The sequence below is a fragment of the Falco peregrinus genome, chromosome Z, assembly GCF_023634155.1.
Source record: "Falco peregrinus isolate bFalPer1 chromosome Z, bFalPer1.pri, whole genome shotgun sequence".
Lineage (NCBI taxonomy): Eukaryota > Metazoa > Chordata > Aves > Falconiformes > Falconidae > Falco > Falco peregrinus.
In genome coordinates, this window is record NC_073739.1 from 75,567,799 (window position 1) to 75,591,423 (window position 23,625).

Genomic DNA, 23,625 nt, shown 5'->3' on the forward strand with positions numbered 1-23,625 from the left:
CCCCATAGACAACATTTGCACCCTTTCTCCAGGTCCAGTTACAAGGGGAGGGGAGGGGAGGGGTAACAAGTACATTCTTGGCAGATAGATGGAAGTCTTCATGTATTTGCTCAAAGAATCTTCTCCAGCTTCTCCTGTGTTACCACTGGGATCTGTTCATCTTTGTCTCCAGCCTCAGCGCAGTACAAATTAATAGACTCCTGTTCTCTCCACTGGGCTTTGCCAACTTCTCCTCTCCCAGGCTTCCTTCCATTTTCCATATGAGTGAAATCATCCATCCTCACTTTTTAAGACTGCACAGCTGAGCCGTTGCCTCTCAATGACTCCTGCCTTACTCTTCATGTCCCTTTCACCTGTGCACTCTGCCCAAATCTTTTTCTTTTCTTGATTCTGTGCCTTTTTTTTTCTGCTCACTGCTTACCTTGAGAAGAGCTTGAATTGATTCAGCTTAAGCCTTTGTGAATGGGGAACTGTTTCAACTGTCTTGCAGAGTACCACTGTTTATAGCATAATAAAATTAATCCTCTACAGGGCTTTAAGGCAATTCTACTGTAAACCCAAAACCATCATGTTACATTTGCTATAACTTTGGTTTTTTCTGCCTTCTGCTCTGAATGCAAGACAATCCCCACTTTTTCCAAACAACCCCTCTTTTTTGCTCACTGCTATGGAATTGGTACAATCAGGTCAGCAGGTGTGGATGTCTTTTGGAGGAGTGATGTAGTCTTCTGCCTAGCTCAGTAGTCTGAAGCATTTGGGCTTAAAAGTGCTTTCTACCATGAGTAAATGGTGTGCTCGCTATGAAAAGAAAGTTTAATCACACCAGGTGTTTCACAGCTGCAGGCTGCTGGCAGCCCCTTTGCTGCAATGGAGCTCCAGCTACTCCACGCCAGAAGACAGCCCCTCTCTGTCCCCTGTTGCTACCCAGGCCTAAAGTAAGAGCAGATTTTCAAAAAAGAAAGATTTGCTATGATTTATTATAAATACTGGTTGTAGGACCAGGAGCTTGAGAGAAGAGATGAATAGTACAAGTGAGACAATTGTACTTTGTAAAAGTTCATCTGAGAAACTGTTTGACATATTAAATAACATTGTGCTAAAAATACATCTTGAACAAGCTTAGCATATTTAATATTTAAAGTGATGCTGTCAGGCATGGGTAGTTTGAGTCCAGAATGGAGGCTGCTTTTAAAACTAAGATTTTCAGGTTTTGCTTACAATTTTTAAAGAAAAAAAAGCATCTTGGACTTAAACTCCCTAGTTAACCCTAGCAGTATTTCTTTTTGTTGTTTTAAGTTCACTAAAAGAATATGTAATGGATTGTTCCAAAACCATTCACAAATTCATGTTTAATTTACAAGGTAGTTTTAGCTGTAGAAAGTTTGGGATGCTCAAGTCACAAATCAGCTGTGCCTTTTTTAGCTACAGACTTTCTGCCAGAACATGGAAGACTCAAGTTCAGTTCTTTTTTCTGCCTGAATGCTTTAATTACTGGACTGAAATATGGCTTTACACAGCTTTCTGATGTGTGGGGCAGGGGGTGAAACAAAATGTGAAAGCAAAACTTTGACATAGTTATTTCTGTGCAGGCAGATGTTAAGCTTTTAGTTCCTCTCAACTCACATAGCTGACTCACTTCTGCCTATGTGCAGTCACGACAGTCCTTGAATTTGGCTTTGGGTCCTTTAGACAGCCCTTTGGATTTTTCTATCCTTTCATTGAAAGGGCATGATCCAGTAACACAGGGAGGTGGTCTTAGCTCCTTTGTTGCCAGTGGTGTTCTTTCTGTTGGGAATTAAACATTCGTGGGTATCTGGGAGTTTCCACCTCCCTAGAAAGTAGTGTCATGACCACATGACAAAAGGTTATGGCTGATTTGGGTCTCATTGACTAGGTGAATGGAATCATCTACAGGGAGTCTACAGGATATTCATACGACCTAGAGCCTCTGCTCTGATTCAGGGCAGGAGTGAAGGGGAAAAGACAGTGACAGCTGGCTGCATTTACCTGGTAATGACCATCAGATGGGAGATGACCAGGATAACCTGGAGAGTTGTGAGAAGAGTGTAAAAGCTTCATGTGAAACTTCCTCTGTCCCAGTGAGGAATGGTATCAACGTGCCTGAGTTGTCTGTCAGTAAATTGCCTGGAGCATCTAGTCGGTAGTTCTTTCCCAACCTGTTTCTTTTCTCACCTTAATCACCTTAAGGAAATCCTTAAGTCAAGCACGGGAAAATTTTCTCAGGGAGGTATGTCATCTCCATCCTTGAAGATTTTGAAAACCTGACTGAATAAAAGCTCTGAGCAACCCAGTCTGATCCCATAGCTGATCCTGCTTTGAGGTCCCTTCCAACTTGAAGTATCCTATGTTCCTATTCCAAGTTAGGACTCGAGTTATCTTTTTGCATGTCGTACACTTTCTACTCATTACTGAAAAAGCCTGTCTAAGCCCTATCTAGTTATTCTTTTGGACTCCCAACACAAACACAGTAGGATTTGCAGAGGTAGACAGGTAACTTGCATGCACTGGCCCAAAGCAGTCCTCTTCCATGAACACCAGTATGTCCACTGGTAAACATGAGAAGCCTAATAGCTACTTGATTTTCACGCTGTTACAAATATTCTTTTTTAGTTGTAATTATTGTTTTCTGTTCTTTCTCTTTAATTCACCAAACCTCCTCAACTGTACAGTGGTTAAATTTAAGAACATATTAAAACATTTTCTCCTTTGCTTGTGTCTCTTTCTGACTGCAGTGCTCACACAGGGAAATTTGTTCTTGCATTTTATCTGTCATTCTCAGTGCTGACTGATCTTTTAATACTAGCAAGCAGCTGATTTCTTGTACCCAGTATGTCCTAGCGAAGCAAGGGCATTCATAGAGTGTAGTGATGGGATATTACAAGGCAGAACCAAATTCAAGGTGGTTGTGCACATGTTCATGTGAGGTACAGCACAGGTGACAACCAAGCAGCTGCTAAGGAGGCTGTACAACACTTTGGTTTTGTAGTTTGAGCTGTTCTTGGCATTGGTGGTGTCTCAGCTAGCCATTGGAAAAAGCATTTTAAGTCTGAGATTGACAGAGGGATTTTTTCCTGCTGTAATTTGAGGTTTTAAGGGGACTTTGCAGGAAAAGATAATGGCCCAGAGGCTGACTGTCACACACAGACCCCTACCTGCTGCATGCCACCAGTAATTACAAGAAAGAACAGAAGGAAAAACAAGCAAATGATTCCTTCCATCCCATGCTTTTTCCCATTTGTATCCTGTGCATTTTTCTATAGGACAAGGGAGTGGATTTTAATCAAAGGAAGTTAAAGTCCATCCTTGAGGATCAGTTCTACTATCTTAATAACTTGAAGAATACTATTTTGAGCTTATGAGGAATTTAGGGCAGGAGTGGAAGCAGTGGGTGGATGTTCAAGACTGTTAAAGGTGTGGAAGTTGCTTGGAGAAAAAAATGAATGCTGATCTGGAGCAAACTGATATGTTGCCTGTAGACCAGCAGAAATTAATCCTCTTTCATGATCTTGGAGTTTGGAACAAAGAGATACTTTTGTAAAGCTGATTGTTATATCTAACAAGGTTACAATAGTAAAACTTCTCAAAAGTGGGGTGCAACAAAAAAGGAATTTGTCAGGCCTCACAGACCAGCTCTGTAATCCAGAGGCAGAATCACAGAACTGGGAAAAAATAAGCAGAGAGTATCTGAGGTTCTGAAAATGAAGATTCATAAGTACATTTTTTCTGGTCCTTCACCTCATTACTTTACTTACTCTGGCTTTCTGAGTACTCATCGTATAGTTAGGGCTCAAGGGGGCCCTTAGCAGTGGTTAACAGGGCTGTTGAAAGACTGAGTACTCTGAGCTGTGCTCTGAGGAGGAAATGGGATTATGTTAGGTGAAAGGAAAGGGTAGGTAGTGGCACGTTATGATTTACGGTGGTGTCAAAGCCTCTGGGGTTTGCTACATATGGATCCCTATGTCAGTCCAGCAGTGTTGAAGGCACCCAATGACTTCAAGTGGTGGCCTTGGACCTCAGAGGCTTCCAGAATGAGAGTGCCCCATTGGCACTGACTTTTACCTCCTCCACTTGGAGAGTTTTGGCTTAACTTGGAGACTGACAGATATACCTGATAAACACAGGCTGTCTCAGGGTGGTGCCTTGCCGGGTCCTCTGCACCTTGCACTGTCATGAGTAGATGTTGGTTGACCTTCATGAGGTCTGTTACAGATGATCATGTTATGGAGCCAGCGGTGACTCCTAAGTATGATTTTTCACAAGGTCAATGGAGCTAAGCAGAGTGCATTTAACACTCCAAGTAAAGAAAACCATTTGTCACTGTCCGACTTACAGAGGTCTCTCCACTGAGCAAAGTGCAGTAGGTTTAATCCCCAAATTTACTTTTCTGTATTACTGGAATTTGCTGTTGCAAATCACCCTCACCAGCACAGAAACAGCAGAGACACTTTGTTGGGGTTCTCAACTTACTGAGAATTTACTCAAATTCACCGCTTTTAAACATCAAATTGATGGTGATTTACAAAAAAAAAAAGACTTTCTGCCTCTGCTTTCCAGTACCATCTTCTCCAGAGGGATGTGGAAGAGCAATGGCTCTCCATGCATTTCCCACCAGACACTGCTGCAGAGGTGACACAGTCAGAGCTGCTCTGACAGCTTTGTCATAGCATGGTCAGGAAAGGAGGTGCACCTTTCTTTCCTTTGTATTTTACTGGATCCTGGAGACCTGGTAGGAAGAAACCTTGTTTCTGTCTTTGGACTGAGCCAATGTGACTTAAGGCACCCAGGGAACAGATGGGGATACAAAAATGCTAGCTTGAGGGTTTTTTTTTTTCCTCTCCTTGGTTTTTATCTCTGTGAACTCCAAGTCAGGTCATGTCCCCTTAATCAGGTGACTTTGCTGGATTGTGTATTGGGTGATCAGAAAACTATGATTCTTTCTCTCATTCCCTCAGCGCATGCACTGGCCAAGGAGAGACTCCATTGAAGACAGCTCAGCAGATCCCAGTGTCCCCAGATTTTTGGCTCGAGTGCCATCCTGGAAAGGAGAAGGCTGTCAGTCCCTTGGCTTCTTCCACATCTGTACTGGTGCTGACCTGGCGTGAAGTTAAAGGGCTTTTATTCCCCAAAGTCTGGCATTGCCCTTCTGTTCACCTCACAAGTGCAACTGTTAGCAGCCACAAAAAGCTGTTTGAAATACTCTCTGCTGAAAGCAGAGCGTATTTTCTGCCACACTTTCACTGTGTTCACAGCTTTTCCCAGTCCATTTTGAGCACTGGGTGTGCCAGCATCGGTGGGGTGGAGAGACTGTCAGGAAATCTGAGTGTTAAAGCTATTTCTGTTTGGACCTGGGCAGAAGCCAGACTTTTCCAAGCATATTGTGCGTGAGAAAGAGATTCCAGGCTTGGGAGAGCCACTGAATGTGTGTGTCTGTGTGTACACCATGGCTCCTTCATCCTCCCTGCAATTGCCTGAACTTTCTGCCTTAGGGGAGCCAGTGCCTCACTCCCACTCCCCATCTCCTGCAGACACCCCAGCCTGTGTGTTCAGAGAGAGTTTCTGGTGTTGCTTCACACTGAAGTTGACTTCAGGACAGATGATCCTGTCACCCTTATTTTCTCTCCCTAGGGTAATTTGAGATACAGTATGACCTAAAAGTTGCTGATGCTTGTATGGAGGGAAATAGCGAGGCAAAAAGGATGACAGCTGATACTACTAGCCCTGCATGCAGTTGGTGGGCAATGGAAATCTGTGTTCTTGATTCAAAACAAATAATGAACAGGAAAATCAGTTTATTTACAAAAATGCATAGCAAAAAGAAAAACAAAGCAAGCTTGTATCTCTGCAAAGGCTTTCTGAAATCCCACCATACCTAAAGATAACAATCCCCTGCTCATCTCATCTTTTGCTCTAAATTGGAGTCTGTAGGGTTTTGTTCCAGCATATCCTGCTGCCCACTCCATTGGCAGATGTGCAGAACCCAGCCAGCATCTCCCCACTGCCATGTCCTCTTCCCTACCCTCTGCCTGTCTACCTGGAAGCACCAACTGGCTGAAGGGCAGGCAGGTCATTTCTTATAAACTTCTTTAAAAGGGACTGGAATTAGCACAGACCCTGGCAGAGTTTTTATCAGTGGAAAAAACCTGAGCCTCCTCGCTCCACTTTGTCATCGTTCATTCATAGCTGTGCTTAAGTGTCTGTGTATACAAGTTAAAGCCTGTTGAATATCTTAATTATTGAAAGATAATTCAAACTGAAGTTGGAAGCAAGAGACACTGCATGTCACTGAAACACCTGTCAGTTTAGCTGCCTGTACTCCTTATGCACAGTCTGTTTTCTGTCTTAATTTCCTTAGGCAAGGAACTACCTGTCTTCTATGTACACTCACTAGTCCCTTAGCACTACTGCAATAAAGCGTTACTTGCTGAGACCCTCAGGCTGTTTTTCTCCTTCTTCACTTGTGCAGCTCTTCTGTTCCTCTCATCTCCAGCTCCAGTTGGGCAGCCAAACAGCTAACTGTACAACAATAAGCCTTGTGTTTGTATGCAGTTGGCAGTTTTAGCTCACAAATATGTATGTTCCAAGTGAAGCTGAACGTGCATGCGCTGTGGCCCAACAAAAGCCTGACCCAGGCATGCAAGGGGCACAAAAAATATGATAATTCTTTTATTGCTTTTGTTTGTCTCCTCCCTTTTCTCTTAGAAATGCTGTAGAAAGTCCTTAGCTAATGATCTTCTGATAGGCAAATCCAAGCTGGGATTTTTCCTCCCTTCAGTGCATACAGCTGGCCATTGAGCAGGGAGATAAAAATGTTGGTCTGCCAGAATTTCTGCCTCAGTGGGTCATTTAGGAGAGTGGGTCAGATAACGGAGACTTGGCAGCTGCAGTGTAGCCAGCAATCTCATTTAGTGCTACGGTGTTGAGAGTAGGCAGCTGCGAGGTAGAGCTGGAAACTTCCCCTGCCTGCTGTCTGGGGGAGGTGGGCTCATTTGCCAGTCAATGGGATCTTGGCTGTGGCAAGATGTAAAAGTTTGAATCTTTGCAAGATTAGTAAAAGGCATGGGGTCTGTCATTCAGAGTCTAGATTATACCTGCCTCCCCTTTGCCTAGACTCCCTTTTACAGTGCCCCCCAAAAGCAGTGTTACACCTTGCTCAGACCAGCAGTGCTCTGGCACCCATCCTTTCTCCTTTGGGGCTACCAGGGGCCTGGCAGTGAGCAGCACTGGGATGGCAGTGCCATAACGGCAGCCCTGAAAAGACACACCAGTGCCTGACAACTTGCATTAGCAAACTGCTTCCGAGCATCGCTGCCCTGCATGCTGTCTTGACAAAGGGTAACAAAGATGTGAAATACATCAGCGTTATAATACTAAACTGTGTTTCGTTGACATCAGAGTTCTATATTAAGAACTGTCTTCATCTTTCCTGTACATTACCGCTATCTGCAGTGTGAGCCAGCCTTTCCCTGCATTCCTTTGAGCTCTCCCTGCCACCAGAACTGCTGCTTCTTTGTCAGAGGCTTCAGCTGAGCAGTGTGCACGTCTGATTTCCCAGTGCAGGGCTCTGCAGTTTGAGATGACATCTCTCATCCCCCAGCCTTGCTTCAGGTCCTCCAGAACTCAAAGCAGCTGCAGCCAGCAATCTTTTCTTTCACCTTCTTTCAAGCCCCTTTCTCGGGGGTTTCAGCAGGGACATAAGTTTTCTCTGGCCAGTCCTGTTTCCCTCTGCCATTCAAGGCATGGCTGTGTTTTGCCACCAGTCCCTCTGAGAGGTGGAAGGAAAAGGCAGCTGCCAAACCCTCAACCCTGTGTCTAGAAGGAGGAGGACGTTAAGGAACATAAAATTGCTGGCAACGGCACCTTAACCAATCCCATTGCCATCCTCTACTGGTTAACACTGGCAGATAGCAGACCCACCTGAGAAAGGAGATGGGATCCTTTGAGGGTGGAAAAAATTTTAATAATTTATGATAGTTTGGGACTAATCCCTGAGCCCAGTTCTGATTTCTTCCCCAAAGCAGGGTCTGAGCTTGAGGAGAAAGGTGGCAACATCCTGCCCCCTCTGCCAAGGCACCCTACAAGGAACAGATCACAGTACCCAGTGAGCCCCATCCTTCAGAGCATGTGGCAAAGGACAAAGCTGGAGATGAAGCTATGAGCTTTCTCTAAACTCATTGCAAAAAGAAAGAGGAAAGGAGTTCCCTCTACTCCCTGGGGTGAGCCACCCACCTGAATCCAGATGAGAGCAGGGTGGATATCAAAATGACAGGCTAGGCTCTTTCAGACTGTACTTGAGAGGTCTGCAGCTGCTTGCCTTTCTCCATGCTGCCTGGCAGGACTTCAGGAGAGAGAAGTGGGAATCTTTAAGCTGCACCAGGTATAACAACCAGGCTGCAATGCCAAGCTGTCTCCAAGGGCCACATGTCCTGGTGATGGGGCAGCAGCCCCAGGTGCCACTCAAACAGCTTTTGCAGATTCTTCTGCAGCAGGAGAGAAGTGTCAGGGCATGGCATGTACAAGGGCTCACACAGATCCCCAGCCCTGTTCCAGAAGGAAAAATATTAAATTAGCGACCACTATCCCTCTGAAATAGAATTCCTGTCAGCATAATTCATGAAAGCTTAATCAGCAGATTGGTTAATCATAAGCTTATTAAATAACTAATTGAGTTCTAAGGCTGTCCAATTTCCAGACAATGGCTGTCTCGCTAAGGGAGAGATCAGGTCAGTAATCCTACTTAAGGGAGCAGGTCTGCTGTGTGGGACAGCTCTGTGGCTGAGCCGCTACTGATCCAAGTATGTGGGACTAGGACTGAGAAATTGAATAGTAGGAATAGGCACCCTGGGCTGCACATATCCTGTTCTCTCATAGAGTTATATTGCAAACAGGCAATTAGTCTAAATGAAATAGTGCCTGAAAGTCCTCTTCTAGGGAGCAGGGTGGAGGGCAACATGGTAAGTTAGTAACGCTTTCTTTCCCTTTTTCGGGGAAGAAGACAGTAGGTATCATACTGCAGAGCAGGGAAGTCTCAAAAGGATGGTTGGGTGAGGTGTATCCATCCATTCAGCATGTTAACCAGCCTGGTTGCTTTCTTCATCTTCATGCTTTTATTTTACTAGATAGAAAATACAGAATTTGATTTGAAATGCAAAGGGTTGTAGAAACCCAGTGCAGCAGATGATAAAACAGAATGGATCAAATGACATTTTGCTGTTAAATCAAAGCCAGAAACATGGCTGGGACTGTCAGCTGTAGTCCAGGCCTGGGAACAAGAAAACTCAAAGGGTCCTTTCCAAGCAGGATGCTGGAGTCAGCAAGCTGCAAGTCTGTTCCAAGCTCACATGCTGCCTGTGGCATTAGCACTTCTGTGCCTATTTGTTTTGGCTACTAGTCTAGTAAGACGGGAACTCAACAAGTCATTCCAAACAGCAATATCTGCCAGCTAGTGAAAGCTTTCACAACTACAACATCTTAAAAATAAACTAAAACGTGTAGTTTATATAAGCTTTCTGCTATAGACCAATCACTTACTGCGTATTTTAGACTCGTGCAAGCATGGACATTTGTCCGTGTATGCACTTCAAGTGTACTTACGTCAGAGTCTGTTCAAGTGGTTTTTATACCTATATGCACTATATGATGATGGTGATGATCTCCTGATTACACGCTGAAGGCTGTGAGTATTTGGCTAGCAAATTTGTACTGTTGCTCTCCTAAACACATAACACACTTAACTACATGTGTCGGTGACCTTAATGCTTCTTCACAGAACACCAGGACCCATAACAAATGTGTTGTGGGCACCAATATTAACTGCTTATTTGGTAGATTATGCCTTTAGCATAAGTGATGCTTTAAATGAAGAGAACTACTTAAATGAGAAGAGTTAAATTGCACCTGATAGAGGCCTTTTTCTGGTTGTGGGATGGGGTGGGTGGGTGAGTGTGGGTGGCTGCGAGTGTGTGCGTGGGGGGGGTTGTCTGTGCCTGTGTCAAGCAAATGGCTTTGACTTAAAAGTGTTGAGTAGAAGTGATGAGGGGGCATTTGCAGAAGTTCTTTCAAGGTGAAATAACTTAATTTTGTCTGCCCATCTAAAATATGTTAGGGAGAGAGTAGCTCCATTTTACGGATTGTATTTCGTAGAGTTCAGTTTATAAACTGAAACTTTGTGGCTGGCTTGTCAGCATGCAAACACTCCTCCAGATACCTACCTTTGTTCTTCTGTTTGTTAGAAAAAATATTCTTTGGAAAGTACATGCAAATACCAAATAAATCCCTTCCTCAAAGTAAATGTGAAAAATGGAAATAAATAAATAAATAAAAATGTTGCTGTTCATATATTCCCATTTTGACCGTTATAAATGAAATCTTTATATACAGTATTTTGCAGCCATTAGGAATGAAAGTCTCAGTCCTTAAAAATTAAGTGAGAAAGCACAGGCTGAATCACAACAAAATGCCCTTGCGAGCTGGGAGCTGCGACAATAGCTGCCTTTGAAATCAGTACAGAAAGATGTTCAAATACAGACAGCGATAAATTGCTGCCTGCTGCTACATGGTTGCAACCTGTCTAAATAAAATGGCTGCAGGGACAGCTCAGGCAGAGGACTGGGAGCCCAGAATCCCTGTTCTCTGCTCCCCTGGTGCCACAGGTGCCCTATGTAGCTTTAAGGTAAATCAGTTCAATAGTTTCTCCCAGCAGTAAAATACAATTTACTGTTTTCCAAAGATGATTTGCAATTATGTCATGCCATGAAGAGGCAAAATACTCTGTGTCCAAAATAGTTGGGGTTTTTTTTTTCCTTAAGTGTACATCTGTAAGGTTTTCTTTGCTAGATGACTCATTGCGCTCGATGCTCTGCTCTCCTAAATGTCAAAGCCCAACAGAGTGGATATAAATGGAGAAGTTGTTCCTTCCTATAATCGCATGAGGGTCAGATAAATGAGCTTTGGGCCTGGGATAGTGTGGCTAGGGGCAGGGGCATGCTGCTGGAACGTAAAGCCACTTTTGGCGATGCTTGTAGTGTAAGTAGATGATAGCTTTGATTGGGGCTGGAGTACTCATTTACCTGTCCTCCTGTTTGCTGAGGAATATAATGGCACTTCAGTTTGGTGTGTGTTCTCTGATGGGAAACACAAAAAGTAGCGTCAGCCAGGCCATCAGAAACCTCTCTGTACCTTGTGGAGGCAGCGCTGTAGGTGAGCATTACCCCAGAATAAGCCCTGCATTGCTGTGCATGGAATGCGCTGACTGCATTTGTGATAGCTCCTATGGGAAAAGCTAAGGATTGCATCCTTGAATAAGAGATGCAAATGTTGTCTTTGTACTCCCTAGGTCATTTACCAGTTCTTTGACTGTCAGGCCTTTTCTGGAGCTGAAGGGAGCTTAAAACCACTCAGAGCCCACCAGTGTTTCTGCCAGCTCTCAGCCATGCCAAAGGGACAGAGCAGCAGCCAAATCAACAAAACATAAGGAAATGCAGCTACTTGGATGTTTAAAACCTGGTCCAAGGAGGACCTGCTCTTCCTAGCCAGTTCTCACAATTAGACGTAGTTCACTAATTTCCCCAGGTTTGGCTGGGTCAGCAGAAATAACACACTTCAGCTAAAAATATTGTGTCTTGCCCAAGCTGGTAGTTGGATGACTTAGCTATCTGACCCTTGCTTATCTGAAGAGTCTTTTCTGAAGCTGGGTGAAACAATCCAATTCAGATGGCCTGTCCTGAATAATCAGTGCTGATGCCCAGCGTATATCAGCTTGAAACCATATTCCCTGTATTCAGAGCAGGAGTCTGGCCGCAGACAGATCCTTTTTGTTTCTGCTACCCCTGGTTAGTAAAAATCACTTTTATTTTGCCTCTATGATTCAGGGAGGCACAGCCATCAGCTGCACTAATGCCACCCACGTGGTCACATTTATGCTTTCCAAATCTCCCCAGGGTGCACTGCTCTCACGGGGATCAGCGTGGCTCTGGCACCCAGCTTTCTTATACTTCCCTTTCTATACAATCTGCAGGCAAAGCCCCTTTTGATGTACATACCCTAAAGTCTTTCCAAGAAGCGACACAGTCCTTGCTGACAAATACTCTCAGAGGTGAAAGGTAGTGAAGGTTTCATCATTAGCTAGATGTATGCTAATGTCCCTGAGCTAAAGGCCGCAAGTGAGATGAAATCAGGTCTTGGGCCTGAAGTACAAGTTGTAGTCGGCAGTTTATTCTTTCTCCTTCCATTTGCTCACAACTCTGTTCATCATTCAGTGGGATCTAAACAGATAGATTAATTTTATTTACTGTGTAATTTACTCATCTTGCCTGAGAACATAGAATTTTTCAGGGAATCGCTGCAGTCCTCAGCCTCTGAAACGGTTCAGCCGACTGTGAGGAACTGAGAGGCAAATACATCCCAAAATCTCATCTCATAGACCTTGGAGATGGAAGAATACAACTCTGTCACACTGGATTAATTTTTCTTTGTCTTCCCACTGCAGCAAATTGCGTGGACCCACACTGCACTGTCCCCATAGCAGGAAGCTCTGTCTCCTCCTGGTCAGGTGGGTTCACAAGCAATTGAGTTAGCGAGGTTCAGCTAGCAGCTCTCGGCGAGATACAAGTGGTCTGTGTGCTTCCAGCCCACAGTGCAAAGGAAAAATCAGCCCTATCTGCCACTGAATGGCATTTATGCCGATCAGGCTGCCTGAGTTGAGGGGGATGCATGTAGTCAAGCATGGTGGTGGTGAGAGGTGATGGCATCCTAAACTACTTTCCACCCACCCCTGTCCGACCATGGCCAGAGTCACTCATTATCTTGCGACACATGGGAACTGTGTATATGGGGGAGTCTCACTCTTCAAATAGCTCTTCAGCATAGTATAGGGTGATCTTCACCGAGTTCCTGGGTTGTCTGCTTTGCCTGATATCACAAAAGGAGCAGTTCTGCAGGAGACTGAAGCTTATGGCTACTTTTGTAATTTCTGGTTTGGGGCAGAGTGTAGGTAAAACCAGTGCTCCCTTACAGAGCAACATGTCCCAAAGAAGCTGTTCAGCATTTCATTTTTAAACCCCAGGAAAATGTTATTAAAACCAGTTATGATTTCATTTAAACACTGAGACCAGAGGAGTAATTGTAAGGGCTTATTGAATTTTTAACATAGACATAGTCATGTTAAGTCCATTCTGCTTCACATGCTCCATTACTATTTTCCCTCATCATAAAGCAGCTAGACACAGCCAGACAGCAGAACAGGTAAGCATTTTAAATTGCACTAAGTAATACAGAAGTGCTTGAAACCATGCATTAGGGCTGTAGCTGTTCTCAAGTGCTAAGGGGAGAATTCAGGCCCCTCTTGACTTAGACACGACTTTCTCTAGCAGAGGTTCCCTGTGGGAATGCGCTTCATTTGTCAGCGTAGTTATTTGCCTGTCCTCTGACACATCCTAAGTTGGGCAGGTGAAAGCACACCAGGGCAGGGGCAGTTTGATGAGTGCTTAGCGTGCTGGGGCACCATCTTATTGAGGACCTTTGTGTGCTGCTATAATACGAGACTGTTGCCAAACAGGATGCAAAGCTGGGCCAGTTATGTTCCTGATCGTGTCTGCAGCATGTGTTTCTTTTGCTGCTTTATACCTAGGTGTTATTTCTGCCTTACTGAAAGCTCCATGGGCTTCTTTGGCTGCTGTCTTATCACCAGTAGAGCTTAACCTTGGAGCAGACACCATGTGGCTCTGCTGGGTCAGCCAGCAGAACAGGCTGGTGTGAGGCTAGCATATAGGTAGCAGCTTGCTCACTGAGCAGATTAATCTTCTTTCTTTAAAAGATTTTAACATCACAAGGGGACAGAGTATCTTAAAGATGAAGTGACAAGGTGAACAAGAAGGGAGGGGCAAGATGTGATGTGGTTGGCAGGTCCAGATGAAAGGCTGTCCCGCATGCTGTTCAGAGCAATATAGTGGTGTCAAGAGGATCGTGAACCACCTCCTCACACACACACACAAACACAGGCATGTGCCGCTCCATGGGTTCCTCTTCTGACACAATATCCAGGATTAGCTTAAGTGGAACTGGTGCAGCCAAATTCCCCAGTGCGTCAGGCTGACGGCACATCTGTCTGTGTTCTCCGAGCTCTCCACTCAAACAGAAGCTAGTGCTGCTTTGCTCCACTCAAGCATGGAGCTAGGAAGATTATCTGTGGTGGGCTGACCGTGGCTGGACACCAGGTGCTCACCACAGCTGCTCTATCACTCCCCTCCTCAGCTGAACAGGGGAGAGAAAATATAACAAAAGCTTGTGGGTCAAGATAAGGACAGGGAGATCCCTCAGCAATTGCCATCATGGGCAATACAGACAGGAGGGTGTAGGCAGGGGGGGTCGGTCTCTTCTCCCAGGTGACAGGGTGATAGAACAAGAGGAGATGGCCTCAAGTTGCTCGAGGGGAGGTTTAGATTGCATATTAGGAAAAATTTTGTCACTGAAAGAGCGGTGAAGCATTGGAACAGGCTGCCTGGGGAAGCGGTTGAGTCACCATCCCTCTAGGTATTTAAAAGCCATGTAGATGTGGTGGTTAGGGACATGGTTTAGTGGTGGACTTGGCAGTCCTGGGTTAATGGTTGAACTCTATGATCTTAAAGGTCTTTTCCAACCTAAACAATTCTATGATTCTACAGTGGTAAAAAGTAGAACAGGCAAGTGAAATGAAAGGTAAACAAATTATTTCAAACACTTGGAAATGCAATGTAAAGAGCTTCATTGGAGCTCTGCTGTTAAATTGCCAGTAGTTAGTGATTTCTCTGAAGTAGCTGGAGAGCCGCCTTGTTTCATTCTGGCTTCCCCATCTCCCAAGTCTCTGTCCTTCACCTTGTATCTCTGCTGTATTAGCTTCCCATTGATCACAACAGCAAACTCACCAGGCACAAAATAACCTGTGGCTAGAAATCAGTCTTCTGTTTTTTGATTTGTTCTTGTATGTCCCATTTTCTCTGTATTTGGCAGGAGTGCCTGTTAACCCTTCCTCATTCTTCTGGTGCCCCAGAGTTGCCCAGAATCGGGCAGTTTTGTAGGGTCAGCACTGATTTTCCATCAAGCTGCATTGCCTTCCTGGAGTTTCACTGCACATACTGGAACGCTGCAGGAAGCACAAGCAGTCACTGACATGGAAACCCTTTTCACAACTAGTACCAGAAACCACCAAGTGCTCAGGACAAGGTACACCTGTCCGCTCTGGTGGGACTGTGCCCTCAATGTCTCAAGCTAAGCAGCAGCCTTGAGGCTGGGGGAGACATGTGGGAACACAGGTCTCATCCAAGTCCAGTGGGGAGTACTTGACTACCACATCAGAGAGTCAGGAATGATCCAGAAGGAAAGAACATCTTAGCTTTTCATTCCTTGATAATTACGCAGGTGTGTGGTTGCTAGGTTTCACACAAAGGTTAGCACAGTGGTGTCAGTGGAGGGTTGTGATCTTGGGATTCATGCTTATGTGGGTGTAGCATCAGCCAGGATGGGGCAGACTTCAAAGAAAAATGCAATTTACTTATCAAGGGTGGGTTGTGGTTCCTTCTCTCACCTTGTCTTTAGCCTGATGGTTGATGCAGATTCTATGAGAACTACTTTAATTTGTGAAATTAATTAATGTGTTAAAAAGTTGGACCCTCTGTTAAAGAAAATGTATTTTGAATTAAGAAATCTAAAATGCTGAAGCTGCAAACTGGCATAACCAGGCCTTGGCCATAGCCCTAATCCAAGACTGTTAAGTTAACAATCCAGTCAAATTAATCAGTAGGAGAATAGAAAAACAATAGATGATCAATTTTTATACACAGATGCTCTCAGAAACGCAGGTGTTCTTAGAAAAATTAATATATGTGAATAGGAATTGCTTGGGCAAAGACTAAGTGTGATTGAAGGGTTGTGTGAGTTAAAGCAGGCAGAAAGAAGATCATGATCCAAGGAGGACCTTGGAACCAAGGCAGATATTGGAACCGAATAGATGAATCAACTGGGACAGGGTCAGGTGGTGGACTCACAGAACTGACAAGACCAAAGGAAACTTCTAAAAACTTTGGACATCAACTAATGATTTGATAAGTGTATATAAACTCTGCTATATTCCTTTGTTCTCTGCCACTCACTGAGGTGGTGCCCCAACTCTGAGTTGTGATTAAAGCAAACCTAGTGGTACCCATGTCTGTGTAAATTTTTCTTTTAGCACCCTGAAAGTAACATCTTCAGAAGTGCCTAAATCAGTCACATTTCCAAAAAGAAGTCAGGTACTTAGAGTTTGGGAACCTGCTCTTCAAACATCCGGGGGCAAAAAACAGATGAACTGGAAGCTAGAGAAAGAGCTTGCTACCTAGAAATGAAGTTCACAAACACCTGCTGCACCAGGAGGAAGCACCACACAGAAAACAGGTGCTGAAAACCTACTCCCTTGTTCTGATGGACTTGATGGTTGGTGTGCATGGCTGGAATTTATAGCCCAGAATTACTGCAGGAGATTGGCACCCAAAAGCTCCCTTGGATGATGATGAAGGTAGCAGTCGTTCATAATACTTGTGAGGCTCAAATAATAGGTTTCTTTGCATCAAAGCCTGATGTGACTCCTGCATCTCTACTGCCTTCCAGGAGCTTGTCGTAATACACCAGGGCTGAGCAGGCCTCCCATCCCCCCTGGAAACCATCACATTTTGGCCACCAGGGACTCACAGTTCACAGCATCCCAGAGGGAGATGAACTGTTGATTCATGGTCAGGAAATTTGGCTGGGGACACAGACGTGGATGTTCCTACTGCACTTACATAGCGTTGGAATTGTTCACTCCAAGCCACTAAATAAATGAAAGAAGGCGATTTCGTATTGTTCAGACTCACATGTTGCAATACTCAGTAACAGCACAGAAACAGTCATGGAGAGACCTACTGGAGGAAAAACACACTTAGCCAAAGTCCAGATTCATCAGCCGAGTGGGTAAGCTGAGTTGGAGAAGGGCATTAGTGCCTGTACCAAGCAATCAATACAGGGGGCAGAGCGCATCAGTCCATTTAAAAGGCTCAGGCAGGCCTTAACTGCCTTGACAGAAAATGAAACCTGTAACCTTGCTTCTAAGCCAGGTGCCTTGTGTGAATTATAGAGCCTCTTAAAGCCTTGGCAGCTTGTCTCAGCACTGGGTATTTGTGGTCGGCACTGGAGGTTCTTGTGTATATGGGTGGAAGCTGGGTTGTATTTAGGGCTGTAAACATTTGCCTCCCTAAAACCCTCTATGTTTGAATAGCAAAATTCATGTTGCCTGCAACATACTAGGCTTTTATTCTGGAGGCAGAGATAACCAATGCATTTGCAAGTTCCATTACTGAGAAATTACTCTGATTTAAGGTTTTGACTTCAATTCTGTACTAGTCTCTTGTTGCTCATGCCAGAGAAAGTTACTATCCGATTCTTTTCCTGCCAAGTTCAATGAGCATTTTATTCACCTCTGCTGTCAGCAGGAGCAGGGCTGGGCATGGTTTGTAGGAGTATGTACTCTTCTCTGCAGGTTCCTCAGCCGTGCTCATCATCGTGATCTCTAGGTATCTCTGCTGCTTATTTGTCCCTCAAAAAAACCAGCTTTGGACATGTGGCCCCTGCTTTTACCTGCGTGGAAGGGACAGAGATGGCCCACCTTGCACTTGCACGCCCTGGTAGGCACACCATGTTTCCATGACAAGTGGGAAAAGGTGCTTTTCTCTCCAAGGGGAATAAAATCTGCAAGAGCACATTTCACACACTGGAGGGGAAGGAGAAGCAAAACAAATTCACTGTTCATGTTCCCCAGCAAGCAGTCTGGTAAACCCCTATTATTCAGGCATGCCACAAAAAATAGTTCCCAACATTTTCTCACACTCTGGAGAACATTTTTAACCAGTCCCTTTCCTGCCTTACTGGCCCTACAATCAGATTTTCCCTGCAAACTTTGCCTGACATTGCAGGATGAGATTGGGGCAGTTAACTCAAATTTGCAGCTGATTGCCAACTCAGCCCAACTGATTTACCACAAGGAACAAGGAAGGACTTTGAATCAGAAAACTGAATGTTATTTATATGAAAACCCATCATGCATGGGCTCCTATCCTTGCTGGAGGTGGGGCCATATTAATACAGCACAGACACTGTATACCTGCAGAAGGCTTAACTTCAGGACCTCAGTTCTAGTTGTGATGCTGTGGTGAGAAGTTATTAAGAGAAATAGTCTCTCTCTGCTAAAGGAGAAGCTAATTTAAATCCCCTCTTGCGCTTAATACATAAGGAAAGCTCGATGTAGTGTCCGCATTTTAAGTACATTTCAACAGTGAGTAGAACACACTCTGAAAATTCAAGCAAGCAATATGCTGTTTAAAAATGCAGCTGCAAAATGTTTCACATTGTTTTTAGAAATGAAGAAGGCAAGCTCCCAAGAATCAGTGTGAGATAAAAGAAAAAGATACATGGGAGACATAACAGATTGCCAGGAAGAGAAGCAGGGAAGGCAGCAACACTTTCAGCTGTAGGGTGTGTTAAGTCTGGTGAGCTGCCATCTAGGGAAACAGTAATAACTCAGGCCTGATGTCAAGTTAGGCTAGACTAATACTAAGTGATTGTGCGGCTTTGATGGAGAGACACATTTCTCTCCCCTCAGGGTCCCTAAGTGGCAGCCTCAACAGGAGGAGAAAAGGTAGAAAGATAAATTCCCTTGCCCAGAACAAAGCACAGTCTTAGGGTCCATGCAGCAGCTGGGTGCAGACAGAGACAAGGCCTGTGCCCTTTCTCTGCCTCAGCTGAGTCTCATCCAGAAGCTCTGTGACCGTCTGAGTGTGGTATTGTCAGCAAGTTGCTGTGAGACAGTGTACATCAGTTTTAGGCCGTGGTGACCTTGGAGGCAATGAGACACAGCTCTTCCAGCCTTTGCACTATTCCTCCTTGTGAGGTGGAAAGCTCATGGTCTTTGCTATTGATCCAGCTGTGCCTTTTGCTGCTCTCAAATATGGGTTTCTGCAGATGTATCGTGGCCAGTCAGGCTGTTGCCTTAATTTTGCTTTTCCCCTTTGTATTCCACATGCAGAAAAGCAGAGAGAGCTGGCTCGGAAGGGATCCCTGAAGAATGGCAACATGGGAAGCCCAGTTAATCAGCAGCCCAAGAAGAACAATGTGATGGCACGAACAAGGTAAAAGGCTGGCAAAGCACTCAGCTGTGCTCTAAGCTGCAGTCCCTAATGGCCTTAGGATGGGCAAGGATGATGTTCGTTGTGATTTACCTACTGCCAAATACGCTGTGAGAGCAGTCATGGCCCTTCCCAGAGCTGGCGGGCCCAAATGCTCAGTGCTGCATCGCATCCCATCCCCTGGGGAGATGTAGGGACAGCTGAGCCCGGGACCAGTGACACTGCAGCCTGCAGGAGGCAGAGGCAGCCCAGCCTGATCAAAATCAGGGGGGTTTTAACAGTTGTCTTGCATGTTCTGGGTACCGTCATGTAACACATAATCCTGCCAGCAGGAGAGGTACGATGCTGCTTTGTGTAAGACAGACTGGTTTAGAGCTTAGTTCTGCCTTAGCTGCTTTTATCGCAGTAGTTCCCCTGCTTCTTTTTGATGATGACCCTTCCCCATACTGATTGACTTAAGGCTTGTAAATAATCCATCTCTGTTGCTTTGCTGTATACCTCCTCCACACTGAACAGCATGGTCATGCTTTGCTGGAGCTGTTTTGGCACATCATGACAGGCAGTGCTATGAACCACTGTAAACAAAGACATTCCTAGCTGAATACTTTCTTTTAGAGTCTTTATATTTTTTGCTGGCAACCTTCAGTACACCAGTGTATCACTTACCTGTGTTCAGGAGGCAAGAACCCCCCTGAGCCCACACAACTGCATGCTTTGCATGATACTACAAAGTTGGCAGTTTTTAGTGAAGCACCTCACCTAAAATGACGGAAGAATCTGCATGAATGTTGGGTGTTTATGGATGAATGGGAGAGTTGCATGGGTTAAGTATTATGGAATCATACATTAAGCAGAATAGGAGCTGCAGGTTAGAGCCTCTCCATATGCAACACATTCAACAGATGAAGTTCCTTTTTCACATTAATTCCCAAAACCCAAAATAGTAGTCATAAATACAGCCAGGACTTTGACAAGTTTTATGTGTAAGCCCCTGCAATGTTGGTGGAGTACACTGCATTGCTCCCTGTTCTGTGTTTGGTTATTGAGACCATATAAAGGAGCCAGGCCCTTTGTGGCAGCAAGAAATTCAGCAAAGTCTCAGACGGGTTTTCCACACCCACTGTTCCTCTTTGTAGTCCAAATCCAAGATGTAAAGACTTGGTTTCTTTTGTCAATAGGCTGCATGCTAGCTTCTGGAGAGTAATGGTAGCAGATTTTCTGCTTAAGAGATATAGAAACACTGAAATTAGTGGACAAAGATGGTAAGGGAGAGAAGATGGGGTAAGTACAGGTGCCTACCTGTAAAATTAGTGACTTCTGCTTGGAAAGGTGGTTGGTTTTGAGCTGCCAATAGAGTGATTTGAGTGGGGAAGAGCAGAGCAGTGACACCTATTGACAAAAGCTTTCGAACTGCCAGCTCGGTTTTATTCCATTTGTGGATATCTGAGCACTGTTAAGAGAGCGTGTGGACCCCTCAGGACCAAGCACAGCCTGCTGGCAGTGGACTTACTCTCCTTGGTTACTTTTTACAGAGCTTTCAGAATCATCCCTTGGGATCTGCAAAACAGGGGTTTGCAGCCATTGTTTTAGCAGTGGATGTAGCCAAGTTCCATTGTTCCCATAAGGCTGGGAGATGTCTGGCCCACCAACCCAAGTGGTGTCTGCCTCACCAGCCCAAGTCCCTTCATCTCCCAGCTGCCTTGGCTTTCTGGGAACCAAGCTGCACCATGAGCACGGTCCTAGTAATACCTCAGAATGGTTCGGTCTATCTTGTCAGAGACAGGGCAACCCCAGGAAGGCAGAAATGCCACAAGCTTGTTCAAGCAGCTTCTTTTCACAGTGTAACGGTTGCAATGTAGCAGGAGATACTCCAGTGGGATACACTGCAAAATGCCCAGGTTATGGTTGAAGTCTGAACTGTTGGCTTCCTCTGGTCTCTGCAGAAGGGTAATAAAATAAAGCCATTCCCCCCTTTTTAACAGTTTTTCTGTTCTCATCAAATATGTTTTCCTTCATTCAGGCAAACCACATTGCATCTCGTAGTCTTTACTCCTCCTCTTCCTCCTTCCCCAAGGCTTCTGTTCTGTATTATCTGGATGAATTTCTGATATCCAGCCTCTGGTACCAAGCAGTGCCTTCACTGTTCAGTCTTCTGTTGAGGCAGGGACATGGCCAGCCTTAAAGGTGAAAGGATCTGAATCCACAACATGCACAGTCTTTCTAAGAGCAAATAAAACATGAACAAGGTTGGAGTGATGCTGGCACACTTGCTACAAGCACAGGCAGAGCCCACACCACCATCCGCACCACTTGGGCACAGCTAGGTAATTGCAGTCCACTCTGACAATAACCTAAACCTGGATTTGTGTCAGAACATATTCAATGTTGTGAGCAAGAACACCAAGACAAGAAGCTCATACTGGGACAGTTGTGGATGAAAGCAGCTATGACTGCCACCTGGCTTTGTTCAGGGACAGTGGGAAGTGAAAATGAGGACAATCAAGATGCAAGGGAAAGACTTTGATCTGAGCAAAGACATTATCACAGTTTTTGTCTGTTGCAGAAAACTTGAAGTTCTGTGTTTCTAAGAAAAAAGACGTTTCTCAAGAAAAAGATGTAGTGATGTTTTTTTAATCAAGTAAATAGCACCACAAAGGGTTCTTCTTCTAGATCCCCTGATAGTGCTTTGGTTGCTCATGATACAGTAAGAAATGTCAGTGAGTATATATGAAACAGGGACTTGAAAATTGGAGAGTGAGAATGGAAGTCAGTACTTCTGCTATCTGTATGGGCAGGCTGCTGCCGCCAGATCACAGGTTCATTTCCAGATATCTTTGCTTCATTACTTCCTTCTTACATGCTTCAGGAGCAGAAGGACCATTGCGTGCTCTGAGAAGGGGTATTGCATTTTGTAGGTGGACCCCATTTTCTCCAGTCCCCTGATGTATCAGGTTGGAAATTCTGCATCAGTCTTAAAATTAATTTCTTCAGTGAACACAGTAAGAAAATACAACTAGTTTTGGATCTATATATCTGCTTTGTGATAACCTTTGGTATATTTTACTCACCCTGAGCCTGCCCATCTTCAGTGACTGACAGGCTTTTGCATTGCTAAAATTGTAATGGCTTCCTGAAGTTTTATGAGGAGAAGCAAAAAAAAAAATAATTCAGGTAGTTAGAGAGCAGTTGAAGCACAGGTGAGATGGATTATTGTCTTTAGATTTGTATTTCCCAAACTCTTAGTGAAGCATCATTTTGCATCACTGTGTGTTATTAAAGACCAGTTCTTCATTTAGGAGAAAACCTGAGTTAATCCACTGAACGAGGAGATTTTCATCACTCTTACAGTTCCCACCTGCTGAACCTGGAATCTTAATCAATTTGTTCAGTTTGGTTGATCTTACTTTAAATATGAACCAAAGTCTTTGTGCAGTTTTGTGGATGAAAGAGCTGTGTTGTGAGCTAGATACCATCGTATTATGCATTTTCCTTACCATAGAAGCTCTGAAGCCTGCTTTCCATTTCACAGACTCTCTCAGGCAATTAAAGGTGCAAAGTCATTGTCAGCTTTTCTAAAACTTTTGATGAAGTGAAAGTCATTATAAAATAATGGCATTTTAAAAGTACTAGTCTGTCTGGGCTCTTACACTGCACCCACCAGCTCATATTTCTCTCATTACTAATTTTAGGACTAAGACCTCAGAAGTGTTGTGTTGGCAGGGGCTGCATAGGGACCCAGGCAGAAAGACCACATTCCTGATTTCCAATAGCAGAATAGCGGGAGCACTGAGCTTCGGCATTCCCCTAGCCTCCTTCTCCTATTTGCTTATTGCTAGTGTGATGTACTCTTTGCCAGGGAAAAAAAGGCAACACAAAAATAAGCAATCCGATACCACAAGCAGTGCTAGCTGAACAGGTTCACCAGAATGAAGCACAGAGTGTCCCAATGTTTTTTCTTCCATCGAGAAGCATGTTCCCAAGGCATGTCCAGTGTTCATCCCTGTGAAGCTGCTCTAAGCTACCCAGAGATACAACTCGCTTCTTCTGAATTGCACTCACTTAAACGTCTTCAGCGATAGGGGAGGGCTTGCAAGGAAGTGAAGCGTGAAAAGCCTAACTATCATATACGTTTGCCCTAAACTATGTGTGGTACTGAGCTTTTCTGTGTGGTTAACGGACAATGTTTAATTATTTCAGGCTCGTCGTTCCCAATAAGGGCTATTCATCGTTAGACCAGAGTCCAGATGAAAAGCCACTGGTAGCCCTGGATACGGACAGGTATGCAAAGGGTTAATAAGATGATGTACATTATGGTGCAAGTGAGTTTTCATGCCAGAGTGCAGCACTGAGTTAACTCCTGCTGAAACTGCTCCTGCAAGCTGCTCACGCTCTTTCTTACTGTGCCCTTTGGCATATACTGTAACTGGTCTGTGTGTGTAAA

At 44.5% G+C, this 23,625-nt stretch overlaps 1 protein-coding gene across 12 annotated transcripts in view; it reads left to right on the top strand.

Annotated features, from left to right (window-relative positions):
* Positions 1-23,625, top strand: part of FAM219A (family with sequence similarity 219 member A) — a 103,079-nt gene that overhangs the window by 68,974 nt on the left and 10,480 nt on the right. For 6 of the 12 annotated variants that reach the window (XM_055790701.1, XM_055790702.1, XM_055790703.1 and 3 more), the window contains 3 exons: positions 12,506-12,568; positions 19,085-19,187; positions 23,382-23,462. In XM_055790701.1, coding sequence (XP_055646676.1) covers positions 12,506-12,568; positions 19,085-19,187; positions 23,382-23,462 — 247 coding nt within the window. The remainder of the gene's footprint in view (positions 1-12,505; positions 12,569-19,084; positions 19,188-23,381; positions 23,463-23,625) is intronic. The other 6 variants (XM_055790706.1, XM_055790707.1, XM_055790708.1 and 3 more) reach the window with 1 other exon arrangement.